General features: G+C 28.8%; 4 protein-coding genes across 5 annotated transcripts; 3 read left to right on the plus strand and 1 right to left on the minus strand.

Annotated features, from left to right (window-relative positions):
• Positions 1–4,167: 4,167 nt before the first annotated feature.
• On the plus strand, positions 4,168–5,473 carry LOC114175642 (ENTH/ANTH/VHS superfamily protein). Its single transcript, XM_028060412.2, has one exon. The coding sequence runs from the start codon at positions 4,435–4,437 to the stop codon at positions 5,413–5,415; it is 981 nt and encodes a 326-aa protein (XP_027916213.2). The 5' UTR covers positions 4,168–4,434; the 3' UTR covers positions 5,416–5,473.
• An 8,388-nt stretch (positions 5,474–13,861) lies between these two features.
• Positions 13,862–16,631, plus strand: LOC114177842 (uncharacterized). 2 transcript variants are annotated; one of them, XM_028063417.2, is made up of 2 exons: positions 13,862–14,284; positions 15,011–16,631. In XM_028063417.2, the coding sequence occupies exons 1-2, from the start codon at positions 14,204–14,206 to the stop codon at positions 16,103–16,105; spliced, it is 1,176 nt and encodes a 391-aa protein (XP_027919218.1). In that variant the 5' UTR covers positions 13,862–14,203; the 3' UTR covers positions 16,106–16,631. The 2 variants fall into 2 exon arrangements, with proteins under 2 accessions (XP_027919218.1, XP_085527141.1); XM_085671015.1 differs by lacking the exon at positions 13,862–14,284 and adding an exon at positions 14,339–14,925.
• A 4,581-nt stretch (positions 16,632–21,212) lies between these two features.
• Positions 21,213–21,843, plus strand: LOC114175605 (uncharacterized). The gene has a single exon (XM_028060368.2). The coding sequence runs from the start codon at positions 21,269–21,271 to the stop codon at positions 21,566–21,568; it is 300 nt and encodes a 99-aa protein (XP_027916169.2). The 5' UTR covers positions 21,213–21,268; the 3' UTR covers positions 21,569–21,843.
• Positions 21,844–22,105: 262 nt separating this feature from the next.
• On the minus strand, positions 22,106–26,533 carry LOC114175604 (uncharacterized). Its single transcript, XM_028060367.2, has 15 exons — positions 26,211–26,533; positions 26,008–26,076; positions 25,774–25,885; positions 25,555–25,656; positions 24,782–24,886; positions 24,409–24,492; positions 24,212–24,327; positions 24,031–24,132; positions 23,649–23,771; positions 23,511–23,564; positions 23,341–23,407; positions 22,939–22,992; positions 22,771–22,845; positions 22,633–22,671; positions 22,106–22,371 (listed from the first exon to the last, which is right to left on the minus strand). The coding sequence occupies exons 2-15, from the start codon at positions 26,049–26,051 to the stop codon at positions 22,255–22,257; spliced, it is 1,194 nt and encodes a 397-aa protein (XP_027916168.1). The 5' UTR covers positions 26,052–26,076; positions 26,211–26,533; the 3' UTR covers positions 22,106–22,254.
• Between the last annotated feature and the right edge of the window lie 1,422 nt (positions 26,534–27,955).

A 27,955-nucleotide genomic window follows, 5' to 3' on the forward strand; every position in this document is an offset into this window, starting at 1 on the left:
CAGTTATTAAAAATCTATTTATAGATTAAATATTTTATTATTAAATATTATAGGGTTATCTTTTTATAAAAATCGACTATGCTTTATGTCATTTTGTAAGTTTTCACAAAAATATTTTAGAATTTAGTTTAGACAAAACTTTTCATAATAGTTTGAGAATGAAAAGTAATTTTCTATAATAATTAAAAAAAACATATTTAACTTTTTAATCAATAACATACCCACTACTTTTATTTTTTAATTTATCTATTACTTTTTTATTTCATTTATTTGTAATCATATGATGGTTCGCTTTTTATGTTTTTTTTTTAAATTAGTGATAGTGACATAATGTCCATATATTTAATTATTTATTATAATTATTTATTTTATTTTATTACTTTTTGTTTGATATTATATTATGCAAAATATGATAAAAAGATCATTTGTGTTGTCCAAGCTAAGAGATTTAGATAAAGAAAAGATAAAAATAAATAAATTTAATCAAACAAAATTGAATAATACGTAATTACATTTATTTATTATTATTATTATTATTAAGAGTGGAACCCTTGTGATAAGAATAAAGTTTGAAGCGTACGTGTTTACTCTAACATGTAACCAAGGACAGAAGAATATACGGACATTGAATTCCATGATTCATACCGGTATATGCATTTTTGGGGAACCGTAGATTATTAATGCTTTACTATGTAAAAAGAAGAAATAGACTTTTGAGTACTTACACCCCCTCCAACTTCAACTAATTATATAAAACACAATTTTATTTATAAATTTAAATTAAATTAGTACTTAATTAAATGTAAAATTAAGCATTCTTTTAAACTTATTATTTCACTTAAAAAAATTAAATTAAATTATTTAAATTATGTAATATTTCATCTTATTCTATCTTTTAGATCGTGTCTAGAAATTGTAAGACCTTACTTAAAATTTATATTTAGATTTTATTTTTCTATAATATATTATTTTTTATTTTATTTATCAACCATTTTAAAATATAATCCACTAATTAAAATTTAATAATAAAGAAATTTTAATGTTTTAATTTAATATAATATATTCAAATACTATTTTACAATGTAATCTAACAAGTTTTAATTTTAAAGCACTTTTCAAAAAAATATTGCAAGTTATTGTTAATAAAATTATATAAATATTATACATATTAAAATGATTAATATGATTCACTATTTTTAGTGAAAAAAATAATTAGTTGAGTTAGAATCATGAACTATATTTATCCAACGTTTAGCGTAAAAAGATAAAGACTATTGATGTCAAATTAATGTTCGCCAAAACTTAAATTTGCTTGAAGATTATTATCATATTTTTAGATTCATGCATAATTCTGTAACTATTGGAATTCAAATAAAAAAATTCTAAACTTTTTTATATAGTAAAATTTGACCAATTAAATTATAAACAAATTGATTTAATATGAATACGAAATAAGAGGAATTAGAATAATTATCTTATAACAACCAAAATATAATCTCTAATTCACTTTTCAATCTATGTCTATCATTTCCATCAAAATATTCTTTTAATAGATCATGTTATTTTTATGAAATTTGATCTGTATGCATATTTCAACATAGTTCTTTTTGTTTAAATTCAAAATTTTCCATGTAACCTTCTAAATGAGTTATACAAAAGTTTTCAAATAATTATATATATATATATATATATATATGTGTGTGTGTGTGTAAAATAATACGGTAAATATTTTGTAAAAACTGAGAAAATTAGCACTCTTGAATTAAAGTCTAAACAAAAAATACACCCAAATATTTATTTCCAAATAAATTTATGTTAGAATCACAGTCAACTTTGACATTTCCAAACTCTAGTAATTATTTGTCATTATATAAAATGTTATTAAAATAAAAAATAATAATAAGAAAATAAACACTAAACTTATGATAAAAATTATACTTCACGAAACATAAGTAAAGTGTACCTATTATAAAAAAATATAAATAAATACATAAAGGTTACATTAAACCACTTATATTGTTATCTATGAATAAAAATTAAATTAGCTAACTTTTCACCATAATATTTTTCTCATCGAGTCATCATACTCTCCCTAATATGAATATTGAAAAATTTAAGCACCAAAAAATTCAAATAGAGTATTACTCATGCTTCTTAGATTTTTTTTTCTATAGCCATATGCACCAACTCCTTAATTTAAAAAACAACATAAGTAAAAGCAATTGAAAATTAAAATCTATGTTTTTCATTCTCTAAATCATCCAAATAATCATAGTAATAGCAGCTACTTTAATCACTTTAAGCAAATAACTATAAATAACTATAAAGAGACTTCATAAATTGAACAACAAAAATCAAAGAGGAAAATTGCAAATCCTGGAAAATCCCTTTCAACCATTTTGAGAATCACATAGTAATAGAATAGTGAAAGAACAACCGAGAGAAAGATTCAACATTGTTTTCACACAAAGAACACGTACAGCATAAAACCACACTTTTTTTTAACTTCCAAATCAATAGGTAAATTGTCATACAATAGTTTCCAAATAACCAAAATTTGAGTTGGTGGCACAACATGTAACCAAATCAAATTCCCCTAATTTACACATTTCATACGGAAAGATTAAAAGTTTTAGGCAACTTTTTGAGAAATGACACACCTATCATCTAAAATGCAATTATGCATATCTTTATCCTCATTAACCATAAAGAAAGAAAATTTACATAAATTGACAACAAAAGGAGGAAAAATGCACTGATCTAACAACAAAGTATAATATAATATCCGCACTCAACCCATTTATAAATGGATATTAAAATATCGGCTATCCACTACCCTCTAGCAATAGATACCCGCTAATAATAGATACTCGCAAGTATCAACTATCTGTCAAATTTTATCTGCATATATCTCTAAATACGTCTAATCATGTACCATTAATATTATAATGGATGGATAGATGGATACAAAAATCAATACATTAATTTGTTTAAGTTTTGTGTTCTTATTTTTAAAACACCTTCTAAAAATTTCATATGAATTATAATTATATTAGTTTTAAATTAGTAAGTAAAAAAAAATTGTAGAATTTAATCGTATATTTTATTATTATTTTTAGTATAAAGTAAAGTCACCCAGATGAAGGAAAGAGTCAACAGTTAAATTAACCAAAAATAATATGTAACTTTAAAATACTAATTGTAACATTATATAGATTTTTTAATAATTTAACATTCAAACCAAGATGTATTAGTTTTAAGCTAGTAGCAATTATTTAATATGTAAAATTTCTCATCCTTGAAATTTTATTTATTTATTCATTATTTTACTCTTTTGTTAGTGATTGACTGAGTAGATGTGAAGTCTTATACCCTATTTTAGATCACCAATCAAATAAGCTTTTGGTGATATTGGAATCCAATTAATTCACTTATTTATTTTCATATACAAAGAACATGTTACTAAACTAATAATAGGCCATTTCTATAAGAAGAAAAAAGAAACATCTATAAGATAGATTTTCCCATACACACATTGGAATGCTCCAAGTACCTCCATTACTTATACAGAAAACACACATTTAGAACCATTATATATTTTTAAGTTATTTTATCATCAAATTGTCAAACAAAATCCCAGTAATTGATTCAATATGAAAACCAAAATCATTTCAGCTTAATAAATTCATTAAAAATTAAAATAAAATGGATTAAATGATAAGACAAAAAAATTTGAATAGAGTTAGTTTTTCTCTTTCAACCTAATCCAATTGAATGACGATATTTGAATTGGCATTGATTGTATATATATTTATCACATAGTAACATATGGACAATCAATCGGTATTTTTTTTTTCCCGTTGACAAGTCCACCATTATTAGATTAGTTTTTTAAGAAACTACCGGTCAACTGTTTCTTTTTCCTTCCTACATTATTTTATCTGCAATCCAATACAAATTTCAATTCCAAATCCTTAATCCTATAATTGTTTATCTCGTAAAATGTATACATATTAACTTAAACCTTTAATTAATATATTACTAACACGAAGTTTCAATTTTAAATACGCATAGAATTATCTAAGTTTCGTTTCTCTAAATTGATTTACGTTGAATCCATCACACGGTATTATTTTAAAACATTCTCAAAATACAACACGTAACTATGTATCTGCAACGTTCCAGAGTCATCAACCACTCGATGTGAACATGCCCAAACGTGAACTACGCATACAAGTTTTTAAAAAATATCTAACGCACCATTATGGCAGAGACAGCAACGTGATTCCATAATCATAAATCATATCATATTATATCCCACCAGGCCAAACCCAAACGCTCCCTTACCAATTTCTGGTACCCAGATTTTCAGACACCATGCGCTGGCAGTGACAGTGTTTTTGTTCGTGGAAGTGTTTTCGCGAGAAAAAAAACATGACAAAACTCACGCACCTAATTGGGATAATCAAGGACAAAGCGTCGCAGAGCAAGGCGGCGCTACTCTCCAAACGCACCACGCTCTCCTTGCTACGCGCCACCAGCCACGACTGTTCCGCGCCCCCAACGAGCAAGCACCTGGACATGCTCCTCTCGTCGGGGGACGGGCCACGCGCCACAGCCTCAGCCGCGGTGGAGGTTCTGATGGACCGGCTGCAGGGAACGAACAACGCCGCCGTGGCACTCAAGTGCCTGATCGCCGTCCACTACATCATCCGCCGCGGCAGCTTCATCCTCCAGGATCAGCTCTCGGTCTACCCCAACTCCGGCGGCAGAAACTACCTCAACCTCTCCCACTTCCGACACACCACCGACCCCACCACGTGGCAGCTCTCCTCCTGGGTGCGGTGGTTCGCACAGCACATCGAGCAGCTTCTCTGCACCTCCCGCGTCCTGGGATTCTTCCTCGGAACCGCCGGCGACAAAGAGAACAGAGAAGACAGAGCGTCGGGTCTCTGCAACGGCGATTTGTTGAGCGAGTTTGACTCTCTGGTGGCTCTGGTCGAAGGGCTTTGCAAGAGGCCCGAGCCCAACGGGAACCTCTTGGTGGAGGAGATTGTGAAGCTGGCGCGTGGGGATTGGGGCGTGGTGCAGGCTGAGGTGCGCGTGAGGTTGAACGAGTTTAAGGAGAGGTTCGGGGGGTTTAAGTTTGGGGAAGCGGTTGAGTTAGTTTGCTGTTTGAAGAGGTTGGAACAGTGCGAAGAAAAGATGTTGGATACTATGGATGAGGCAAGAGACTTGAAATTGTGGGATATGGTAACCCTAGTGAAGGACATGGCTGAGATTGAACTCTACAGAGAAGAGAGTAAATTGCGGAGAGACACCCCAAAAGTAAGGGTCAGTGAGTCCGACCGGTTTTCGGGTCGGGTTCTCAGTAACCGTCACCTTCTCTTGTTTCCCTCCGGCAGATTGTTGTAACATTTTTTACGGTAATGTAGATAAATACCACAACAGAGAAACCCAATTTTTTTTTGTCCTTTTGTATTTTTATTACCGTTGTCTTTTGTAATTATATCATGATTTTTAAACTATATTTATTACTTTTACATTTAAAAAAAAAAAAAAACTGTTGTTGCATCGCATCATCATCACTCGTGAATAAATAAGATGATAATGATTGAGTTATGTGTATATCTTATCTTTATTCATGAATAAATAAGCCACCCCAGCTAAAAAAAGGTAACAGCACTACATAGTGTGTTAAACCAATCAGATGGATGATGCAATAAATAGGTTATATAAAGTCCCACCCACTACACCAATAATGTAAGCCCACTGATGTTACTTTTTTTTATTCTACTGTATTACAATATTACTTTTTTTTTCTCTAAAGTAAATATTTTATAAACTTTATATTATAATTAATGTTTGCTTTTGTTATTGCGAGAAAAATATATAGTCTTAGATTTTTGAATATGTGTATAATCATATAATAAAGATATCCTAACACTTTGATAAGTTAGGTTATAATAAAAAAAAAACATAAAAAATTCACAAACCAAAGCGTCACTATTTAGGCAGAAATTTGGTTTGATGACCGTATTACATCCATCTATGGGATGGATTTACTTGTTTTGAAAGTTAATATACACTTAGTTCAAAATTTGAGATCGGAATAAAGAAAAAAAAATTACATATCATATTACATTGACCGAAATAAATAGTTAATAAAGAAAACATATTTTGAAAAGATCAAAATAAACTTTACTGTATAGGATGAAAAAATTATGTTATAACAGTACAAATATGCAAATTTCGTATTATCATATTTCTTCTTCTATTTATATAGATTTTTTTCAGTTGTTATGTATGCACTTATTAAATACTTTATATAATTTAAACATTCTCTAATGGTGATTGTGTTGATGTTCTTTTATAGTAGAAAAAAGTATAATCATTGTAGGGATCATTATTAAGTTATGTTATTAGATGATTCAACTTATTACAAATAAATTGTATTATATGTTTTCTTTTTATAATAGTAATTTTAAAAGTCATATCCATCTCAATTTCTATTTAATCATCAATGTAAAAATTTATTATCGGTACATCAAATATATTGGTAGTTGTATTGTCCTGATCGTCTTACTCTACTTTCAACCTGATTCATAAAAATTTATGAGTCTAGAAGTTTGGGCCTAGTTGATATTTTATTAAGATATTTTTTATATAGGAGAGATATTTCAATGAGTCAGTATTATTTTTGTAATCACTTTACCTATAAATTACAGGTTAAATCTTCAGGAGAAACTATTTTCTGGCATCAGTGTGTCTTTTATTTCACATTAAGTCAAAGAAAACTCTTAAAATTTTATCTTCGGAAAAGTATATTCAATTTTTTTGCCTGAACATATGTAAACTAATTTTATCTTATTTAATTATAAGGTAATTATTGTAAAAATTAACAAATTGATCATATATGTGTGATTCAGATTCTTTATGACATGAATTCTGAATTTGTTTTTCCTCTCTTGAAAAGTAAGCTCAAATAAATAAATATTAATGAACTTTTAATGATTAAAAAATCAACGGGTGGAACATTGAGAGACTTCATTGAAAAGGAATAATTATTCCATTGGTGGTATTACGTTGCTCAATGGATTTTTGACTTATCATAATACGTAGTTGAAATGGTAAGTTAGACTTTTGCTTCGTTTGTTTTTATTTATATCCCATGCATATTTGGTGACAGGTAATTTGGATTTGAATATTTAGAATTTTGGATGAATGTTAATTTCTTAAAATACTTTTTTATATTAAATTATATAATTAGGATAGTTACCAATAAAATTATTAGTTGACTGGTATAATGGACTCACGTAGCATCATGTAAAAAAAACGGTGGGCAAAAGATGGTTTGATTTGATTTATTTTATTAGGCCTAAATCAGAATTCAATTTAGAATGATTAAACGTAAATCAATGTAAGCCTCATTTGTGAAGGTGCATTGATGTCATCCACATGAATTAAGTATACATAACATCTTTAATTTATTTTTTGGGTGTGTATAATAATACAATATTAATGATCATGTGAATTTAGTCGCGAGAATTACCTTGCTACTTTTAAATCAATCATCTTTATATGTTAATTTTGATAATGTCTTATGCAAGCATTCCTATAAATATTAAATTAGGATGTTTATATGTCCTTATATTTATTAAATGTTAGGTATAAAATATATTTTGTTTTCGTACTAATTATTTTAAAATGGATTTATACCGTCGTGACTTTCTAGTATCCGACCTAATTCATGTAGATAGATAAGACGTTTTAAAGTGGACCTAAAATCTATAATCTATAAATTGAGCTTATGTTTATCTTGTTATTTATTTATTTTATTAAAATATTTTGGATAATAAATATATTTTGTTGTTCGATTATTATTTTTGTAACTAGTTTTACCTATAGATTAAAAATTAGCTTCCAAGGGGTCGAGAAAACTATTTTTCTCGCATCAATGCTTTTTATTTCACGAAGGTGATAGATTAGGAGAATTATTTAAAATTTTGTTTTCGATAAACTCAATTTTTTGTCGGAATAACATTCATATTAGAAGTATAAAAATGTATTTAGTCCTAAATAAATTCAAATAATGCATTTTAACTTTATGAATTTATAATTTGTACTTATATATAAAGAAGTTTTTATTGTGTGTATATATTCTATAATTCTAATTTATCTTTTATAATATTGTTAACTAACTTTTTAATAATAATTGTTATATTCATTTTTTTTAAACTGTTATGAATTTATTTATTTTTTTCTGTTTCTTTATTATATTTGTATTTTTTACGTACTTCTTATTATAACTTAAAATTATTTTTACTTATAATTCAAAAAATATAGTGTGACACGTGGGTTTCTGCTGCTATTTTTACCTCTTTTACTTATATTTATCTTTTTAAAGTCACCTTTTAGTTTTGTGATTTACAATAACTACTCATAAGAAGTGGTTGTCATAAAAGATTGAGAGTATTTTTAACGTGTAGTTATAATAATTAATAAAAAGTAATTATTGTTATAACTATTTTTTATGTATTTTATTAAAAATTTATCATTTTTATGTTTTGATAACTATTTTCCTCAGTAATAATATTTATTACAAATAAAGTGTATTTGCTTCTTTTTTTTATAGTCATAACAAAAATATAGAAGTCTGTGTTTCTACTTGTGTTGATAATGGAAATTAGTTTTATGTGTCGTTTAATAATAAATTACGATAACTTTTTACTTCTATAATAACTAGTTTACTAGTTTAAATGATAATTTTGTTCTTAATTTCACAGGAGTCATACTCATTAAACTTTTGATTTTACTGTTCATAGTGCGACTAATAATGAATACTTGATTAAGTCTTAGGGAGTAAGATTAAACTTTATTGTATTTTGATGTATAAATTAGTGGAAGAATTTCCTATCATAATACTGAAATAAATTTTAATTATATTTCGCCCTTCTCTTTGGGTTTTCACCGATTTATAAGATAACTAGTTAAGTGTCGGAAATGTAACCACTACAATTTGTTTTTGGTGTTGCTGAGCTCAATATACGGACGTAGCCCACAAAAAAAAAAGGTTTGGGTTAATATGTTTGAACTCCGAAAGTACGAAAAACCCAAACTATTTTTTATATTTCAATAAAAAAAAATCCGAAGAGTTTGGGTTATCAATCCTTGCCAAAATTACTTTACATTATTATTTGGGCTTTTACACCCTGCACCCCTGTAACTTATTAGTTCACCACCTAAAAATTTCATCCGTGCAGCCGATTTCTGAATTGCATATTACCTACATTTTTTGGAAAAGATTTACAGAATAAAATTTCTGAGATAAAAGGCAGGTATCTTGGTGGAATCGTAGGAAGTTTTATCAAATACGTGAATATAATTTTAGACTAATATATTTATAGGTCAAACTTGAGAGTATTTAATACATGATCAATATTGTTAATATGAGATAATATATATTTCTTTTATGGGCTGACATCACTTCTTAGAATAAATAACTTTTGATATTCACGATGTATCATAAAAAATGAAATGTATATCTATATGTTTGATAAAATGAGATTGAATCTTATGGTGGTAGATTCAATTTTAATTATTATTTAGATATATAAATTTTGTATTTTATAAATCCTCCTAATTAATAAAGTATTATTTATCTTTCAAAAGTGTTGTTTGTTTTTCTCATAAAGTATTTATATGTTGATTTATATTTTTTATCAACTATACATATCAACTATTGAAATAAGAAAATTTGAAAAAAAAAGTATATGTAATTCTCTTCAAGTTACATTAAAAAAAATGTTGTTTGGAATTTGAGTGAAAAGACGTTAAACATTAATTTACAAGAAGTAGTTAAAAAGTGTTTCACTTTGGTTTTTAAGAAGTTAGAGAAAAAAGATTTGCCATAGTTGGTGAACGAGTGTTAATTTGCAAGGGTTGAGTGGGTCAGTGTGGTTGTGATGCTTCTTTGTCTCTTCTCAATAACTTCTCAACACTTTCTGCATTTCACTCACCATACCATACCAACCAAATTTTTCTTGGTATGACTAATGAATGCTTCAATTACTCAAAAAACTATTGCCATGAATTATTAGCTAATAATAATGCTAACATAAATTCATATTAAAAATTTTATTTTATCTCCAAAGACATTTTTGTTGAAATTTATGCGTCAAACTTTATTTTTATTTAATTAATTTTAATCAATATTTTATTTGAAGAGTCTAACTTATCCTAATTTTTTCATGTGTGAAATTTCGTCTCACCACTCATGAGTGTACGGTTATAGATTGAACTTAATTTTTTTGCCACGTTTTTTTTAAAGAAAAAAACAAAAATCCTCAGACTTAGAATAGAAATAAAACAAACAATCCCGTAGACGATGTAATTATAAAATTAAATATAAATATTCTTTTCGCATTTAATTTATGTTTCTCTACGTTAAAAGGAAATTTTTTTTTAAATAAGAATTTATTTTAAACATTTTTTCATAAAATTATCTTTTCTGTTTATATATATAAATCAAGGAACTTTGATTGTTGGGGAAATAAAATACGAACACGAGTATATTATCATGTTTAAAATATGAGGATTTGTTAGTTACATCTTTTTCTTATAAGAAGAATCACTTTTCATTCGAACGTAAATGCTTTTTAAAAGACCACGTTCCATTTTGAATACTTTTCTTTATTAAATTAGTTTTTTTTTTAATATGTTTTATAAGGGTAGTGAACATAAATTAATTTGTAAAAAGTAATACCCTAGTTATAACTTTCAAGAAATTCTAATTAGATAAAACATACAATTGAGATAAAATGACCTTTTCCCCCCTCATTCTTATAACACCACACACTACTAAACTGTATAATATGAGTAGATTTGAAGATAAGAGTAATAGTAAAACACATTATGTTTAAAATACATATTCTCTTAAAATAAGATTTTTTTTTATTGTAATAGAATAGAAATTAATTTCTGAAAAATCATACTACATTTAATGTTAAAATTTAAAAACACAATCATTTTTAAAAAAAAGTCCAAAAATTTGTTTTAATTTTTGAAGATAACAGGATATGTTGAATATTTTGTCATAAAATTCGTTTTTAAATGGTATTTTATAATTATAAAGGAACATATCAATGTACCGCTAATTTGTTAGGATTACTTATATATATTTATCACAATATTATAAACAGTATGATATTTGATCAGAAAAATATTCTTTTGTAATTTAATTAATGTTTCTTTACGTTAAAAGGAAAATATATTTTTTTAAACGGTAAAAAATTATATTAATTTCTCATCCAATTTCATACAATTTATAAATAAATTAATAATTATATATACCTAGTCATAAAATATTATGTTGGTATATTTATATATATAGTATGAGATTTGCCATAAAATTATTGATATATTGACATAAATAGTATGAGATAGGTCAAAAAATTAGTAAGTTATCTAAAAGAAGTTATTTTATGCTTGCAAAGGAATGTAAATTAATTTTTTAGTATTATTTAATCAAAACGGGGAAACTTGATTGGGAAAATAAAATAAGAATAAAATTATATTACTACGTTTAGAATATTAAGATTCATTAGTAGCGACTTTTTGGTTTATAACAATTCGCTTAATTTAAATGATTATTTTGAATTTTTAGTCATAAAATGAACTATTTCTTAGAAAAAGATATTTATGATTATAAAATTATTTTTTATTTCTAAAAATAATCATTAAACTATTTAATATTATATTATCAAACATAATCACTTAAAAAGAAATCACAAGTTTCTTCCATTTTAAAATCAAGAGGTTAATTTTAATAATTTATAATAAAATTAGTTATTCGTAATGTAGCATAAAAAAAAAAATGTGACATTAGATCGACAAATAAACCTAGTAAGCCCTTAGCCTCTACAATAGGATTATTATCTCGTTTACAACATTTTAGTGTAGTAGGGTCAAGATACAAAATAATACAGCATGCAATGATTCCTTCTTCTTTATTTTATTTTATTTTCCTTCAGTCACATTGGTAATTATAATCTAAGGAATAATGATAATAGTAATAATAAGGATGATTATAAAATATTAGGGTTTTTCTTGAAAGGAAGACGTTGGTTAAAGCGTGACTTGGTTGGCGGTTCGAGGGCAGGCCCACATCACAACGAAGTGGGCCACGATACGCGACAAGCTCGTGGTGGGGGCCCATGGAACAACCAGTTTCCACCTCATTGCTAAACGTGGCCCACTCCTAACGTGTTTCTCTTCCTTATACTTGTCAATTTCCTCATTTCTCTCTCATTATTTAATTTTAAATAAACAATAATTAATTAGGTTAACTTATGCTCCTAGATGAAACCCTATATAATAATTAATTAATTTAAATGAAACGCTGTATAATAATTAATTAATTAGGTTAACTTATGCTCCTAAATAAAACACTTTATCATCGCAACGCAACTTCTCGTCGTGCCAGTCTTGGATTCGACTGTTCCAGCACACGCATAAGCCAAACACCTCCTTTGCCGCTTCCAATTACCACGTCCTCTTCAAAACGACGTCGTCGTATCAGCTTCACCCAAACTAACGCGTAACACTCTTCGTTTTTGTCATCACACGTGTAACCAACACAAATGTGACACGCTGCTTTAACACTCTTCTAACTGTATTATCCATTTTCTTATTTGCAAATTTTATTTAAAATTACGCAAAGTCATTTATACGTTTCATTTCATGTTTAACGAGTTCTCATGTAGCTTTTAACATGGTTTAAGCTAAATTAATTTCAATAATAAAACTGTTTAATTTTTTTAATCAATTTTGTAAACCAAATACATGATAACATACAATTATTTTATAATTTTGTTATTGTTGATTTCTTTTAAAAGTTTTAAATCTTAAGTTATAGTTGATATTACAAGAAAAGTGATGGAAAACTTAAAGTGAAAATACATGTATACCTAGATTTTAACATGTACGCTTAATTTTGTTTACAAATTAGAAAAATATCGAAAGTTTTTGAGATAACGTTAAAAGAAGTGAAAAATGAAAACTATTGACTAATTTTGGGTCCAAACCTAAAATATGAAAACTTTTAAGAATAATACAAAATCGAACAAAACAAAAAAGGAAGATGAACATTTGAAACAAAGTCATACAAAATTATTCGTATTATTACACACCTAGTTAAGTGTTGAACATTTAACTCATCAAACAAAATATCCAACAATTTGTCTTCTTTACATACTACACACAAACAAAAAAAATGTTTACATTAAACTAAACAAATTGGATAATTTTGTTTGAAAACAATTATTTCTACTACTTGTTGTGTAACGAATATATTGGATTCAATATAATAAAGCAAAACCGGGCACACATACGCTGGCTGACACGTGTAGTGTAGCCTTTGGAAATTCCCAAAACACGAAGCGAATAAGTACCCGGTTGAAATAATATTTAAAATTGATATTAATGTATCGTAATAGAAAAATAATATTTAAAATATATTGGTTAGATAAGTTATTAATAGATTTATAGATGAAGATAACCCGGTTATCATTATTCTAAAATAAAAGAAATATTTGAAATAAAGAGTTACCGATACGGATTTAATATAGAATATTTAAAAATATTTTTCTTTATATCATATCAAACTCGTAAGATGAATATATTAGATTAAAATTATTAATCTGAAAAGTTTTGATTAGAGAGCGGCGGAAGCAGTTGGGGTGAGCGAGTCAATAAACACAACAAAAGAACGCGTGGAGAAGAGTAGGGAGTGGGAGGGAGACTGAGTAAAAGCATAGTATGGGTGAAGACTTTATGTTATAAATAAATAAATAAATAAAAATTGGGATGCATTGAGAATATAAAGAAGAAATTAAGAATAGCATAGAGAAAGGGGAATCTCAATCAATCAGGTAACGGAACTTTTTTATCAGTTCCGTTGCAGAGCGAGCTTAGCTGTGTGGAGACGACAACTACCACCCATTTCCAAAGTTACAGAGAGGACATTACCACCTTGTTTCTTCCGTCCTCAACTATCTTCCTCCCAATACGCTAATTATAAACCTCGGATTTTCCTTCCGCTGTCTTTTTATCTCTTCGCACGCGCTTCTTTGCTTATACGCTAAGATTTCAATCGCCGATCTGCTTTTCTTTTCATTCATTCCTTCCTTCGTTCGACGCCGAAATGTGGTGGATGATGGGTGAGGCTGGAGGGAATTACTCTTCTAAGAAGACCGATGATCTGTGCAGCAATGTTTGTGGTCAGGTATGTGTTATGGAAAATTATTTTTTTTATTAATTTTTTTTTCGTTAACAGTTTTTCTGACTAGTCGCCTATTGGGGAACTCAAATGCAATGGTTTTTCAATGTTGATGTGGATTGCTACTGTGTAATCTATATCGGTGGATTGACAGAAATTTTCTCCTAGATTTGCTCTTTTTCTGTTTTTTGTTTTTATTTTTTTCTTAAGAGGAATTTGGTGTGCGGGAGAGATTTTCGTGATCTGAACTTAGGTATCCGATAAAGCTGCGGTTTCGGATGTTTTAGCGGTTTTTTCTTTTTTTCTTTTTCTTTTCTAAGTTTAGCAAACCTGCGAAACTATTTTTTGGGATTGTAAGTGAACGCAGAGGAAGACACCCTTTCTCTCTTCTTCTTTATTCTTCCTATTTTTGGAAGATTTTTCATCTGGGAGGGAAAGGGTTTGCGTTTCTGTTGTAGAATAATTGGGTTTGGCCGGGTGCAAGGTTTCTCGCACGAACCGCTTGCATTTGGGATTTTCCGGGGCATGATTCGTATCGCTACATGATTCAGCTCTGGTTGTGATTGCAATCGGTGATCAAAGTTGTGTGATGCTTGAAATTTTGCACCAATAGAGAGCAGCATTGGGATTTTGATTTTTATACGATTGTATGATTCTGCATCACATGTTTATTGCATGATTTTTCATTGTCCAAGGTGTTTTTTCTTACATGCCTGTTCCTTAATTTTGCAGGAATCAAGTCAAGTTTCAAGCATGTCAAGGGTTCGTTGCATTCTGCGTGGTTTGGATGTTAAAACCTATATCTTCATGTTTGCGGTTGTCCCAATGTGCATCTTTGGATTCTACATACATGGGCAAAAGATCTCATACTTTCTGAGGCCCCTATGGGAAAAAGCACCGAAGCCTTTCAACATCATCCCTCATTACTATAACGAAAATGTGACCATGGAGAATCTCTGCAGACTTCATGGCTGGGGAGTCCGGGAATATCCTAGACGTGTTTATGATGCCGTGTTGTTTAGTAATGAGTTGGAAATACTAACCCTGCGATGGAGAGAACTCTACCCTTACATAACTGATTTTGTTCTCCTTGAGTCAAATTCTACCTTCACCGGATTGCCCAAGCCTCTGGTTTTCCAAAGCAATAGGGAGCAGTTCAAATTTATCGAGCCACGGTTAACTTATGGTACTATTGGTGGGAGATTTAAGAAGGGGGAAAACCCATTTGTTGAGGAGGCATATCAGCGTGTAGCATTGGATCAGCTCCTGAAGATAGCTGGTATTAGTGATGATGATTTGTTGATTATGTCTGATGTGGATGAGATACCAAGCGCTCACACTATTAATCTCCTGAGGTGGTGTGATGAAGTACCCTCAATCCTTCATCTGCAGCTGAAAAACTATCTCTATTCATTTGAATTTCGCGTGGATGATAAGAGTTGGAGGGCTTCAATTCACAGGTATCAGACAGGGAAGACAAGGTATGCACATTATCGCCAATCTGATGACATGCTGGCTGATGCTGGGTGGCATTGTAGCTTTTGCTTCCGTCGGATCAGTGATTTCGTTTTCAAGATGAAAGCCTATAGCCACTATGATAGAGTCAGATTCTCTCACTATTTAAATCCTGATAGAATTCAGAAGGTGATATGCAAAGGTGCTGATTTGTTTGATATGCTGCCGGAGGAGTACACTTTCAAGGATATCATTGGGAAAATGGGACCAATACCACATTCCTATTCTGCAGTTCATCTTCCTGCTTTTCTTCTGGAAAATGCTGAGAAGTATAAATTTCTTTTGCCTGGAAATTGCGAAAGAGAAAGATGATTTTGGAAAGTCATTTCTGATACTGGCTTGTTCTGAGCTTGTAGCTTGTACAGCTCAAGTGACTCTCCCCTGAGTTTTTAACTGTGGTTGTGATGATTGTGTGTCAGTTTCACTCATACAGCTGTATCTTTGTCCAGTGAGATATATTCTTTGGGAATTCATTCATTTCAGATAAATTCTTTGATCTAGAGGGAATTCTGTACATAGTTTAGACCTGGACTTCATTGGAGAGGAGCAGCAGCATTTCTACCTATGAGCGACTGAAAGTTCTGTTTGAGAAGAGGCTTGTCTTCATGAACCGTGTTTATCATTAATGTGATTGATCCCAATACACGAGAGTAGTCTAAAATCCCCCACTTTTTCCTGTATGGGAAGTTTTGTTTTGCAGACCAATTATTTTCGTATTATTCTTTGTTTATGCTAAATATCTAATCCGATTGGTTGGTCTACTATATCATTATATCATCACAATGCTGACTCAGTTCTTTGCATTATATAAATATACTCTGGTGTATTATTCCCTTAATTTATCTTTCTTCATTATAATGGTATTCTCAGAGAACAGGTATCTGACTGATTTTATATTATGTATTTTTTTAGATCATTTGTGCACGTCTTTTCCTTCTGAAGTTTTCCTTTTGAACCATTTCCCAGTAAGACATGCGTGTTCATAATCAACGACTTCTAAAGTTTTCTAATAGATTAATTTTAACCATTTCAGAACAAGTGTTATGTGTTTTGTTTACTATCATCAATAAAGTGCTCTTGTTGAAATTGAACATCAAAACGGGCTTTTGTTCTGCCTTTTCTATTGATTGACTTGAGTCTTCATAACAGGATTGGTAAGGGTGATAAGAGAGAATTTCATTGTTTTATATTTAATCTATAATTTAAGAGATAGCTGTTAAGTTCTCTTTGATATAATTTTCTATGATTCATATTATCAACAAATTATACGTGGGGGAGGTTTAGTCTGTGTTCATGAATGTATGTAGCCCAATGTAGTTTATTATCTTTTCTTTTTCTACTATCACAAATTTGTTTTGTATCATTTTGGGTATTTTTGGTTCAAGAGAAGTGAACATTATGAGAGTTTTTATTTTTTTTATTTTTGAACATTACTTCTAATTTCTTTGATTAACAAATTAAAATGGAAGAAGAGATGAGGAAAATTTATAATATAAATATATTCTTAGAAATATTGATCACATTTTCATTATGATATAAGTTATATATCTTAACAGTATTTAATCATATAAAAAGGAAACATTTATTCCGTAATATATTTATACTACGGAGAGACTAACTTTAAGGTTAAGGAAATAATTAGAAAGTCAACTCATGTGAAAGTCAACTCACAATTTGACAGCGCATGTCACGTGTTGAAACTCCTTTATTAATTATCTGTAGTGTTTTTAGTTTATAAATTATAGATACTATGACAAAATCTTTATTTTTGAATAATTAAATCTATAATAAATCTATTTTAGATATAAACATTATAATTTACATTTATAACGAATAATTTAAATCATGAAGTAAGGTTATTTCTATCTATTAACATTTAAAAAAAAACAAACTAAAATTGAGGTAAGGTATAAGGTTAAAAGATGTTAGATTAAGCAATTAAGAAAATCTTTCCCCATATAGATTATAATAGACACATAGAAGATTGTGTTTTAAACCTTCCTTCTTTAACAAGAGAATTTTTCTTTCACGATAACATTTTGAAGGATTTTTATTTATCTTTTGTATCTTTTAATATTTATAGTTTTGAATTGAGTTTCAACATCAATAGTGAAAATCAACATTGTATTATAACATAATTAATTTATGATAAATATATAATATAATTTATATGTTAAAAGAATTAGTAGCTATTAGTTACATATTTTTATTATGATATGATTAATATATTTAGTAGTATTTATTTATTACAATTTTAATTAATATAAAATAAATATTCATTTTGACCAACATAAAGGCTAAGACACTTATTAAGTATATCCACATTTAAAGGGCATAAATGCTGAATTTTATTTAAGAAAAAACTAATTTAGAGAATAGGAAGAGTGAAAGATATATTAGGTATTTTAATTAAGAAAATCTTTCCCCATATCAATTGTAGATTATAATGGACACATTGAAGACTGTTTTAAACTTTCCTTCTTTAACAAGGGTAGTTTTGAGAGTTTTTCTTTCACGATAACATTTTGAAGAATTTTTCTTAAACTTTTGTATCTTTTAATATTTTTAGTTCTGAATTGAATTTCAATATCAATAATGAAAATCAACATTGTATTATAATATAATTAATTTATGATAAATATAAAATATATTTTATATGTTAAAAAAATAGTAGTTATTAGTAATAGATTTTAATTATAATATGCTTAATATATTTAGAAGTATTTATTTATTATAAATTTTAATTAATATAAAAGAAATATTCATAATCTTCATTCTGACCAACATAAAGGCTAAGATACTAGTTAAGTATATGCAAATTTAAAGGGCAGAAACACTGAATTTTATTAAGAATGACTGATTTAGAGAATAGGAAGAGTGAAAGCTATATTGGGTATTAAAACAATGTTATTTTTTATATGTTTATGATTAGACCATGATAATAATATTATAGGTTTTTAAGTACTGGTTTATATAATGTTTTTAAAAATAAACAGTTATTTAAAGTTAAACATATTTACTTTTCTTATATTTGGTTCTATTTCATTTCATAAACTCCAATAGGAATTCCTGTTGTTTCAATACGATCTATTTCGTTTTGATGAATGGAGTGCATGGAAATAATAGAAGAGTAAATATTCTAAATTTGTTTCAAATGAAATATTTTTTTTTATTAAAAGAAAGGTTAAAATATTATTTTGGTCTTTTAATTCTTATAAAAAATTCAATTAGATACTTAGTTTTATTTAGTGTTGAACTTTATTTGAAAAGTATTTCTCAAACATACAAGTTCAATTTACTTATGCATAACAACCTAATATAAACTAAATGTCACATTTAAAATTGTATCTCTTATTATTTTCTAAGGCGGTTTATAAACCAAAGAAAACATGTTAAAATTAAGATAAAAAAAAGTATGAATAAAATGTAATTAGCATATGTTTCACGCCTTGTAATTGAATTACGGGTCCAACTTTAAAGTAGTGAAAAGGAATATTGGTATCTCATGTAATTTCCTCATTACAAATCAAATTTTATTAGTTGGTATCAGCTGTCATTATTTTGAACTTGCATAAAGATTTTTCAAATTAAAGTTAAATAAAAATATACCTAATATGATATTTAATTTAGAGAAAAAAATAATTAATCAAAGTTATATACAATTTTATAAATGATATGTAAAATAGTTGATATTATTAATAAAAACTTATAATTAGTTTAAATTAGAGTGTAATTTGGTTTTTAACATTAATTATCAAAACTTAGTTACACATTATTATTAGATTTTAAATTAGTGTCTGATTAATAATAGACTAATAATACTAATTAAGTAGTTAAATTTGTTAGTTAATATTAAAGACTAATTTATTGTATGTTTTTTAAATCAGTTATAATTTTTTTCTTAATCAACCATTTTAGATATTATAATTTATAGTTTACAAAATAATATATAATTTAGTCAAAATAGTGACTAGTATTTTTTTTCTTAAATTAGTTGTTATTTAATGATTTTGTTGCGGTGCTATATTTTTTAATAATTTTATTTAGCAAAATTGAAAAGTTTAATCTAAAGAAAGCTGAATTATAAGCTAATACATAAAATAACACAAATAAATATATTTAATTATTTGAATCTGAAATAAAAAGAATAAAGAAATATCCAAAGGTATAAAAAACTGGTATGGTGTTAAAAAGTAATGTACTTTTTTAGAGGTCAGATTCTGAAGTATTTGCCATGCCACTGAAATTGAACAAGTTAGATGTTGTTTTGAAGAAATTGAAGAATCGAATTTTCTCCTACTTCTGCTATCTTCGAACAATTAAAGTTGATGGAACTCGAATATTCTTTGAGCCATCAAAATTACCGAATTGGATGCTGCATGCAAAATATCTCCCAATAATCTCATAGGAAATGACACTTTTGACAAAAAAAAAAATTGATAAACTTTGACAAATAATTAATTTTGATAAAAAAAATACTTAAAATTTATTATTTTATTTTTATAAATTTCATAAAAAAAAAAAGATTACTCAATTTAGTAATTTTATTAACTTTTATAGTTTGTCAAAAAATTAGTTCTGTAATCTCATACATGCAGCCAGCTGATCTTAGATTTTAAGTCCATGGAGATAATATGCTGAGAGGATAAATATATAAAATTAAGTGGATAAAATATTTTTTTTCACATGTTTAGTAATAATTTTAACAAAATTAAAAAATGTATTTGTCCACCTTGTATACACGTAGATCGGTTACTACAACATGGAATTTGAAATTTTTATTGATTTTATGTGTTAATTTTTGTTGTATCTTCAAAATATATTTATAATTTTTGATTTTGATGTTTTAAAATATTAAAATATTGTATTTTTAATGTTCAGAAAAAAGTACAATATAAAAAAATGGTTAAATATGTTTTTTTTAACTTTAAATTTTGAAATTAGTTTATTTTAAAATTTTAGACTAATTTAATTCTTCATCTTTCGAAATACGTGTATTTTGTTTTTTTAATCCAATTTTGTTAGGTTTATTTAATGTTGTATACGTATTTTAGAATTGTGTTTGAGTTGTTTATACTATTTAATATATTTTTATTTTAATGTTAAGTCAAATATTATTATGAAACGCACTTACAATATTAAATAAACTTAACAAGATTTGATTAAGAAGATTAAATACACATATTTTAAAAGATAAAAGACTGAATTAATCTAAAATTTTAGAATAGACTGATTTCAAAATTTAATAAAAAATTAACGATCACAAAGATATTTAACTCTAAATAAAACCTCATTAGTGAAAATGGGCTCGGTACATGCAGCCATAAAAAGGGTTAGAGAAGAAGAACCGGATTCTGTCTCATCATCATCATGGACAATAAAAAAAAAAAAATATATATATATATATATATATATATGATGAAGCTGCACCACAACAACTTACCCATTTCTGCATATTTCCCTCTGAAAAAAAAAATGGCATACCATGACTACAACTGGAACCATTATGGGTGGCGCCGCCCCTCTGAGGAGTACCCTGTGTACGACCCTCCAGTGCAAGGGCATCATCACAAGGGTCACGTGGCATTCAGAAACATCTATGAAGACACTGTAGATGAAGCAGAAGCCAATAACTTTGAGCAAAGTCATGAAACTACCGGCTTTAACCATAATCACAGGGCTTACAAAAGCGTGGATCAAGAAGCTGATGCCTTTATTCAGTATGAGCACAATAGAATGGAAATGGCTAGGCTCATGTCAACAAGGGGTGTCTGAACTTCTGTTCTATATATATATTTATGCATATATTATATACATCTAGGAGCTTCATGTGAACTGATATATGGTTAATTTGATGACCCTTAAAATGGTTAAAAGATTTTGGGGTGAGACTTTTTATATCAAGTTTTACCAATAATCCATCCCTTAAATTTTTACCCTTTAAGATGGTATCAAATTCACTATCCATATCTGCAACTGAAGTACTCAGGGACCTTGTTCTTTCTTTCTGTCTTTACTTCTTAAATAAAGGTCTTTTAACTTTTCTTGGAGTTTTTTTGTTTTTTAACTGCAAAAACAGAGATTATTGAAAGGTTGCAGATTACAAGATATAACAGGAATTTGATTAGCTTAATTACATGAGATTAATTGCTAATCGACTTAATTTTCAGAAGAATAATTTGGATTTTATCTGTTACAGTTACATGTGTTTTGAGTAAGTTCCTGGAATGTTGGTTCTTCTGCATAATGTGTTTGAAACTTTCAGCTCAGCAATGTATACATGCACAGCGCATAGACTTTTGCATAATGGTGTAAAAAATATCTATTCTATTATTTCAATTGAATCCTTCACTTAACTTATCTTAATTTTGTACTGTTATGGAATAAATTTATCCAAAGATATATGCTTACAAATTAAACAATAAAATATGAAAATAATGATATCGAAAACAAAAGAGAAGCTAATTATGAACGAGCAAATTAGAAAAATCAATTCCCTTGGACTTGTAATATCCCCTTTCTGCGTTAGTCAATCTGCCCTGGAACATTCTCCACTCCATGCCACACCTCTCCTTCACCTGCCACCAATACCAAATGGAATCAACCACACATCTCAGAAACCCCATTAAAAACAAAACATAATACTATAAAACTGCTTCTTCATCAACTTCGGTCGGAATGAACAAGAACCAGAACCAGAACAAGTACACATTATATGCACAGAAATCTTAGTAACATGTTTTTTTAAGACATTGTTTGTGATTACTAGCAGAAATTTGTAGATTCTGATAGATTTTAATTAACAGAGTATGTTAGTCAGCGAAAAGTGCATAACATACTGCTCGCCATGCAGGTTTCCCATTAGTCTGTGCTTCTCCCTAACAATCACAAAGAAAAACAAATAAGTATTATTATACAGAGCTACATTTGAGTGAATAATCAACATATGATAGGAACAATCATGGAAAAATAATTACCTGATTTCCTAGTGAGGGAATACCTTGGTGAACAATCCACTGTGCATCAACAACTCCAATTTTCTCATGGGCAGGCTACACCATAGAAAGTAAGTATCAGTTTACTATTCCATATAGCATATATCAATTTCATGCAGAGTGAAGTAATCAGGTAATAAATAGACTCACCTCAACACATTTTCTAAAAGAAAAATCAAGACCCCATCCATGCACAAATTCATTCTGCAATCAGTTGTGTGTTACAATCATAACTTAATAGAAATCATCAACAGTTGAGTGATTCTAGTATGGACAGTTGGCTACAGAAATTTAGACACAACAAATCAATGTTATGTTGATGTTCTTTTTGGAGTCTCTCGACTCTTTTGGTACTGTCTTCTACTGAACAAAGAAAATATACTGATGTTGGTATATTGAAATTCTTTTTAATATATTTTAAAAGATTAAAATTAGAGTTCATCAGTATATTTTGAAAGCACAGCTAAAAGACAGTATCAAAAAATCAGTAAAAAATCTAAATTCTTTTAAGTCCAAAGATGTCTGAAAAATGAAATAGAGTAACCATTGAACCTGAATCATATACCACACACAGCGCCATGCATTTCGTGAAAACACTGGAGCCATGATCTCAACAAACCTGCATGTTGACACTATTAATACAGCATGGTGGAAGCAGATAAAAATGGCACAAGAATTTGTAGACCACAAAAGAATCAATAATTATTTGAAGAGTTACTTACGCTGCACAAGGAGGTAGAAGAGGGTACTTGCACCTTCCTGCTTCCACTGCTTCTCTAGTAGAAATCAAAGAAATAAACAGTCAAGAATCTCACATTATTTGCCACAAAGCACAAAGAAGAGGTTCACATCACTCTTACTTGTGAACTTCACTGTTTTCTCTTTTCCTTGTCATATTCCAACACACCCCTTTTGTACTTTTACTAGGTTCCAATGCAGGCTGTGATATCTCCAAGCCATACTTCCTCACCAGTTTTAGGTATCTGCAATTGGAATCAAAGGGCAACAAAACTTCCTTAACAATGCCAAAATTCCAAGAAAATAAGCAATTGTTTCTTATCGACAAATCTTAATTGTCAGTATTTTGTTAATGGAAAGAGTTTGAATCCTAAACCTCTCCCACCCTGTCTTCTAAATTTATCAAACCAACCTTATAACTTCCGAGTGTTATTGAGAGAGATGAACCTACGACCTCTCTCACCCTCTCTTCTAAGAAAATACGCAATTACATGTATTACTTACTCTTCTGCATTGAAATTCTCAACCCCTAGGTCTTCATCCCACATGAAAATATACTCATATGGTGCTACAATGTCCGGATGTAGAAACCTCTTGGCATACCACCTGAGAGGAGAAAGAAATAACAAGTTTGGTAAAAAGTTAAAAATGTCTATTTGAAAATTTAAGCAAAGAATTCTTTTACCATTTGGTTTGTTTGGGAACACTGACATGAATTGCCTGTTTTGACCACTCAAACTCATCCCATTCCGTTGTTCGGCCATCATAATGAAATAGAAGGATTGTGAAATCCTTTGAAAACTGTTCAAATGACATATCTAGTTCAAACACGCGTCCACAAGCCTATGCAGAGGGAGAAAGAAAGAAAAAAAGGGAGAAAACCTTTTTCACAGCTGCATCGATATTCTTTTTCTGCTCATACCCAACAGTGAAGGTCACAAGATACTTCGGTATAAAGGTTAAATCCTGCAAACAGAAGTTTCATCAAATTCTCTGTATAAACCAAAAGTATCAGAGACAGGCACCAACAGTGAACTGTGTTTAGCTGCATTTTATGTAAGAAAAAAACTTATATAGGTATCTTTTATGTTGTTCTAAGATCATGATTCAAGTTTCACTTTGATAATCTATACAATAAAATATTCCATTTTAAGCGTTAATGTGCATTACCAACATTAAACTCTAATTAGAGAACACACGAAATATATTACTCTGCATCTACATTGAGCACATAGATTGCTGTAGTATACTTGACCTCACTAGGAGTACCAGACAATCTTCGCAAAAATAAGTCCGATTCTGCTTTAACAATCCCAGGAGGTAATCTTTCTGCCCCTCTTGGATTTGTTGGAACCCAAATCTGCATGCAAACATGAATCATAATCATACAAACTTTAACATGTCATATTTTCAAATACTATGTAATATACAGTAGAAGTTCTTCAGCAATTATATTTCGTAATTGATTATTGATTAATAAAAAGCAATATGAATCGTGCTACATTTAGTTTTCCACTCTTGCCAGATAAAACCGTAAACCTCTAATATTATCTCAATAATCTTTTGATTTGATCACGAACACCACTTCTGTTCACAAGGAATTCTGATGATTCTCACACCGTTTACTCGGTCTAAATTTACGCTCTATTCCTTCAACTTATAAGTCGGTTTTGTAAGATTAAGTTAGGTTTAAAGTAAATCTTTTAACATGATATTAGAACATAGTTTAACATGTATGTGCCTCAGTGGGAGGAGGTATATTGAAAGTTTCACATTGACTAGAGATTAGGCCAACTTTTAAAATATACAAATCAGTGCAAACCTCACTTTATAAACCGATTTTATAAGATTGAATTAAATTTAAAGTCCACTTTTTAACATAAATCTTAACTGCTACCATCCTTTGAAGGATGATGATGCTAAATTAGAAAGGTGCTAAACCAGTCTTGAGTTAATCAATATCATTCCAACCATACAATTGAATAAAATCTGTTTTTCCCCCTAACTTTCTTGAATCACTTCACATACCTTTGTTGGGTCACTTTGAAACTGATCTTGGGATGAGGTGCTGCTATCTATATACTTTTCCTGTACACAAGAGAAATGAAGAAAGCCATATGGGAGATTCAACTGCAAATAGTTAAGCACCATCAGAGTTACTTCCATGATCAAGTTAACCAACATCAAACCAAACAAATAAACGCCCTCTCAAGCATACATCAAGAACAAGATATTCAATTTCTGCACCTTTGTTATGGACAGTGGTGGGAGTGATAATCCTATGATTAAGCCCAAAAATCCTCCAACAAAAAGTAACACAATCTGTCTCATACTTTCATTCGGCTTCTTAACAGCAAAACTGCAGACAACAAAATGCAAACAAATGTCAATTCTAGGTAGCAGCTGACTTCAATTATAGCATATCCAAAATTTCTTAAGAAAAAGCACAGCAACAAAGTTATGTATCTCCAAAGATTATACCTGCGAGTTGCTGTCACCATTTTCTGATCGTTTCCTCCATACATGAAACTAGGTCGGTTGTTAAAAACCCTGTTGAAAGTGTGAAAAGAAGACAACTAAGTGGTTCAACAAAGGCAACGAGGTTACCATTCAAAAGAACAACAAAAGGAGAAAACACACACATATATGGTAAGAGAGAAAAAAAATCATAGTTTGGAATATACCACTAGTGAGACTCGTAAATGAGATTAGTTATACTTCCACTGTGAAGGTGTTCGTTCCACTTCCACAACCCAAGTGGAAAAGTCATCGCAAGATTTTCTTATAGTTTTTTCCAACATATAAATAAAGTGAAAATTGAAGAAGTGTGAACCCTCTGGAAAGCACATCTTATAAGTGTGATCCAAGAAATAGCAAAAGGAACGAAATTAAAAAAAGGAAGCCATTGTTGAAACTGAGGAACCATAACCAAGTAACGCATGTGCTTTCCCCCCAAAAAACCTCTCCAAGTAACTTGTGTAGTTTCCTTGACAAATTAAGATGCATAATCACGTTATATCCAGCTTAGTGACTCAGGAATTAAAAAACTATGTGCCCTTTTTTTCTGATGCAAGAAACGTGCAACCTCACAATTTTTTCAACTCAGTTTTTATTGTTAAGTGAAGTTTACGAAACTCTTCCTTAGTAACACAACATTTGATTTGAGAGCTATAAAGAAACGACATTTGAGAATTGAATTTTTTTTGCAGTAATAGATAAGTTGTGGAATGATTCTTTTTTTGTTTTGAATATCTTTTTAGTGAATCGAAATGGATTAATAACTTTCTTATCGATAAAGTGAGAGCCAGTAGATGATTAAGTCTATTATATCTCAATTCTGGCTAATTTTTCTTAGGTTTCATTCTACTTTTGGCACTTTATTCATCAGGGTTTTATTAACTTTGGCTTATGTTTGGAGAGTGAACAGAACAAGAACATATGCAGTTTGTAGGTCTACGCTGTTTCTGATGATCGTGTAGTTTGTGACCTATATAATAGGAAAAAGGTTTTTTCGTGCCATTTAATTACCATTTGAAAATTTTTACAGGAGTAAAATAATTTTAACAAAAATTAATTTTTTTGTTTTTTCTTTTAAAAAGAAGAAATATTATAAGATTTTCCAGTTATTATGTTTATGCAAGCTTTCATATGTGAAAAAAGAAATAAATAAATCAAAATTCACAAGTTGATTAACAATTTTTTTTTCATCACAAGTATGATTTTTTCTTAGAAAGTAAGGATTTATTTCAAGTAGAATTTATGTTAAACTGGAAGAAGTTTTATTTTTGTGTAAATAAATAAACAAGCATGTTATGAAAAAAAGAATATATTAAACTGAAAGAGAAAATAATATCTAAACTTGTATTTATAAATACACAAGTGTAAGCAAATATAAATGATTTGTGAATTAATCAATATTTCAGTTAATTGTCAGCTTTTAAAAATTAATAGATTATATGTATTGATGAAATCATAAAGAATAATACATAAATAATTACAAAAAGTAGAATGAAAATTTTTTAAAAAATTATGGGAACAATAGGGTGGGCCAGGTTTTTGACCAAAAATATGCGGAAAATGTAAAGTCTGTGGTATTCTTTTAGGCAATTTTTTTCTGCACCTCATAACTTTCTTTCCGTATTTTCGTAAAATTTCTCTTTTCATTGTCTTCTTTTATTATAATTCAGACATTATTATTTTTACTTCTAAAGAGTCAAAAATAACTTTTGAATTGTATAACCCAAAAATAAAAAATAACCTTTCCGGAATATACAATTTTAAAATCATTGTCATTGATTTATTTCTAGACTGTATAATCTATAAAATCAAAAAATGTGTTCCAATGCAGTTTAGAAGTTCTGTTTTTTTTTTCCTCAAGAAAATCTCTCAAATTTCACAGTTTAAAAGGTATTTAACTTTTGAATTACAC

This window comes from Vigna unguiculata, chromosome 3 (genome assembly GCF_037176805.1).
Source record: "Vigna unguiculata cultivar grain cowpea cultivar isolate G323 ecotype 2 chromosome 3, ASM3717680v1, whole genome shotgun sequence".
NCBI classification, from domain to species: domain Eukaryota; kingdom Viridiplantae; phylum Streptophyta; class Magnoliopsida; order Fabales; family Fabaceae; genus Vigna; species Vigna unguiculata.

Bases quoted from the DNA above. Each gene is read 5' to 3' on its own strand.
- LOC114175642 (XM_028060412.2), top strand. From the start codon at position 4,435: ATGACAAAACTCACGCACCTAATTGGGATAATCAAGGACAAAGCGTCG.
- LOC114177842 (XM_028063417.2), top strand. From the start codon at position 14,204: ATGTGGTGGATGATGGGTGAGGCTGGAGGGAATTACTCTTCTAAGAAG. The intron at 14,285-15,010 runs GTATGTGTTATG...TTAATTTTGCAG, and splicing joins GCAGCAATGTTTGTGGTCAG to GAATCAAGTCAAGTTTCAAG.
- LOC114175605 (XM_028060368.2), top strand. From the start codon at position 21,269: ATGGCATACCATGACTACAACTGGAACCATTATGGGTGGCGCCGCCCC.
- LOC114175604 (XM_028060367.2), bottom strand. From the start codon at position 26,051: ATGTATGGAGGAAACGATCAGAAAATGGTGACAGCAACTCGCAG. The intron at 23,408-23,510 runs GTAAGTAACTCT...GTCAACATGCAG, and splicing joins CTTCTACCTCCTTGTGCAGC to GTTTGTTGAGATCATGGCTC. The intron at 22,372-22,632 runs GTATGTTATGCA...TATTGGTGGCAG, and splicing joins GGAAACCTGCATGGCGAGCA to GTGAAGGAGAGGTGTGGCAT.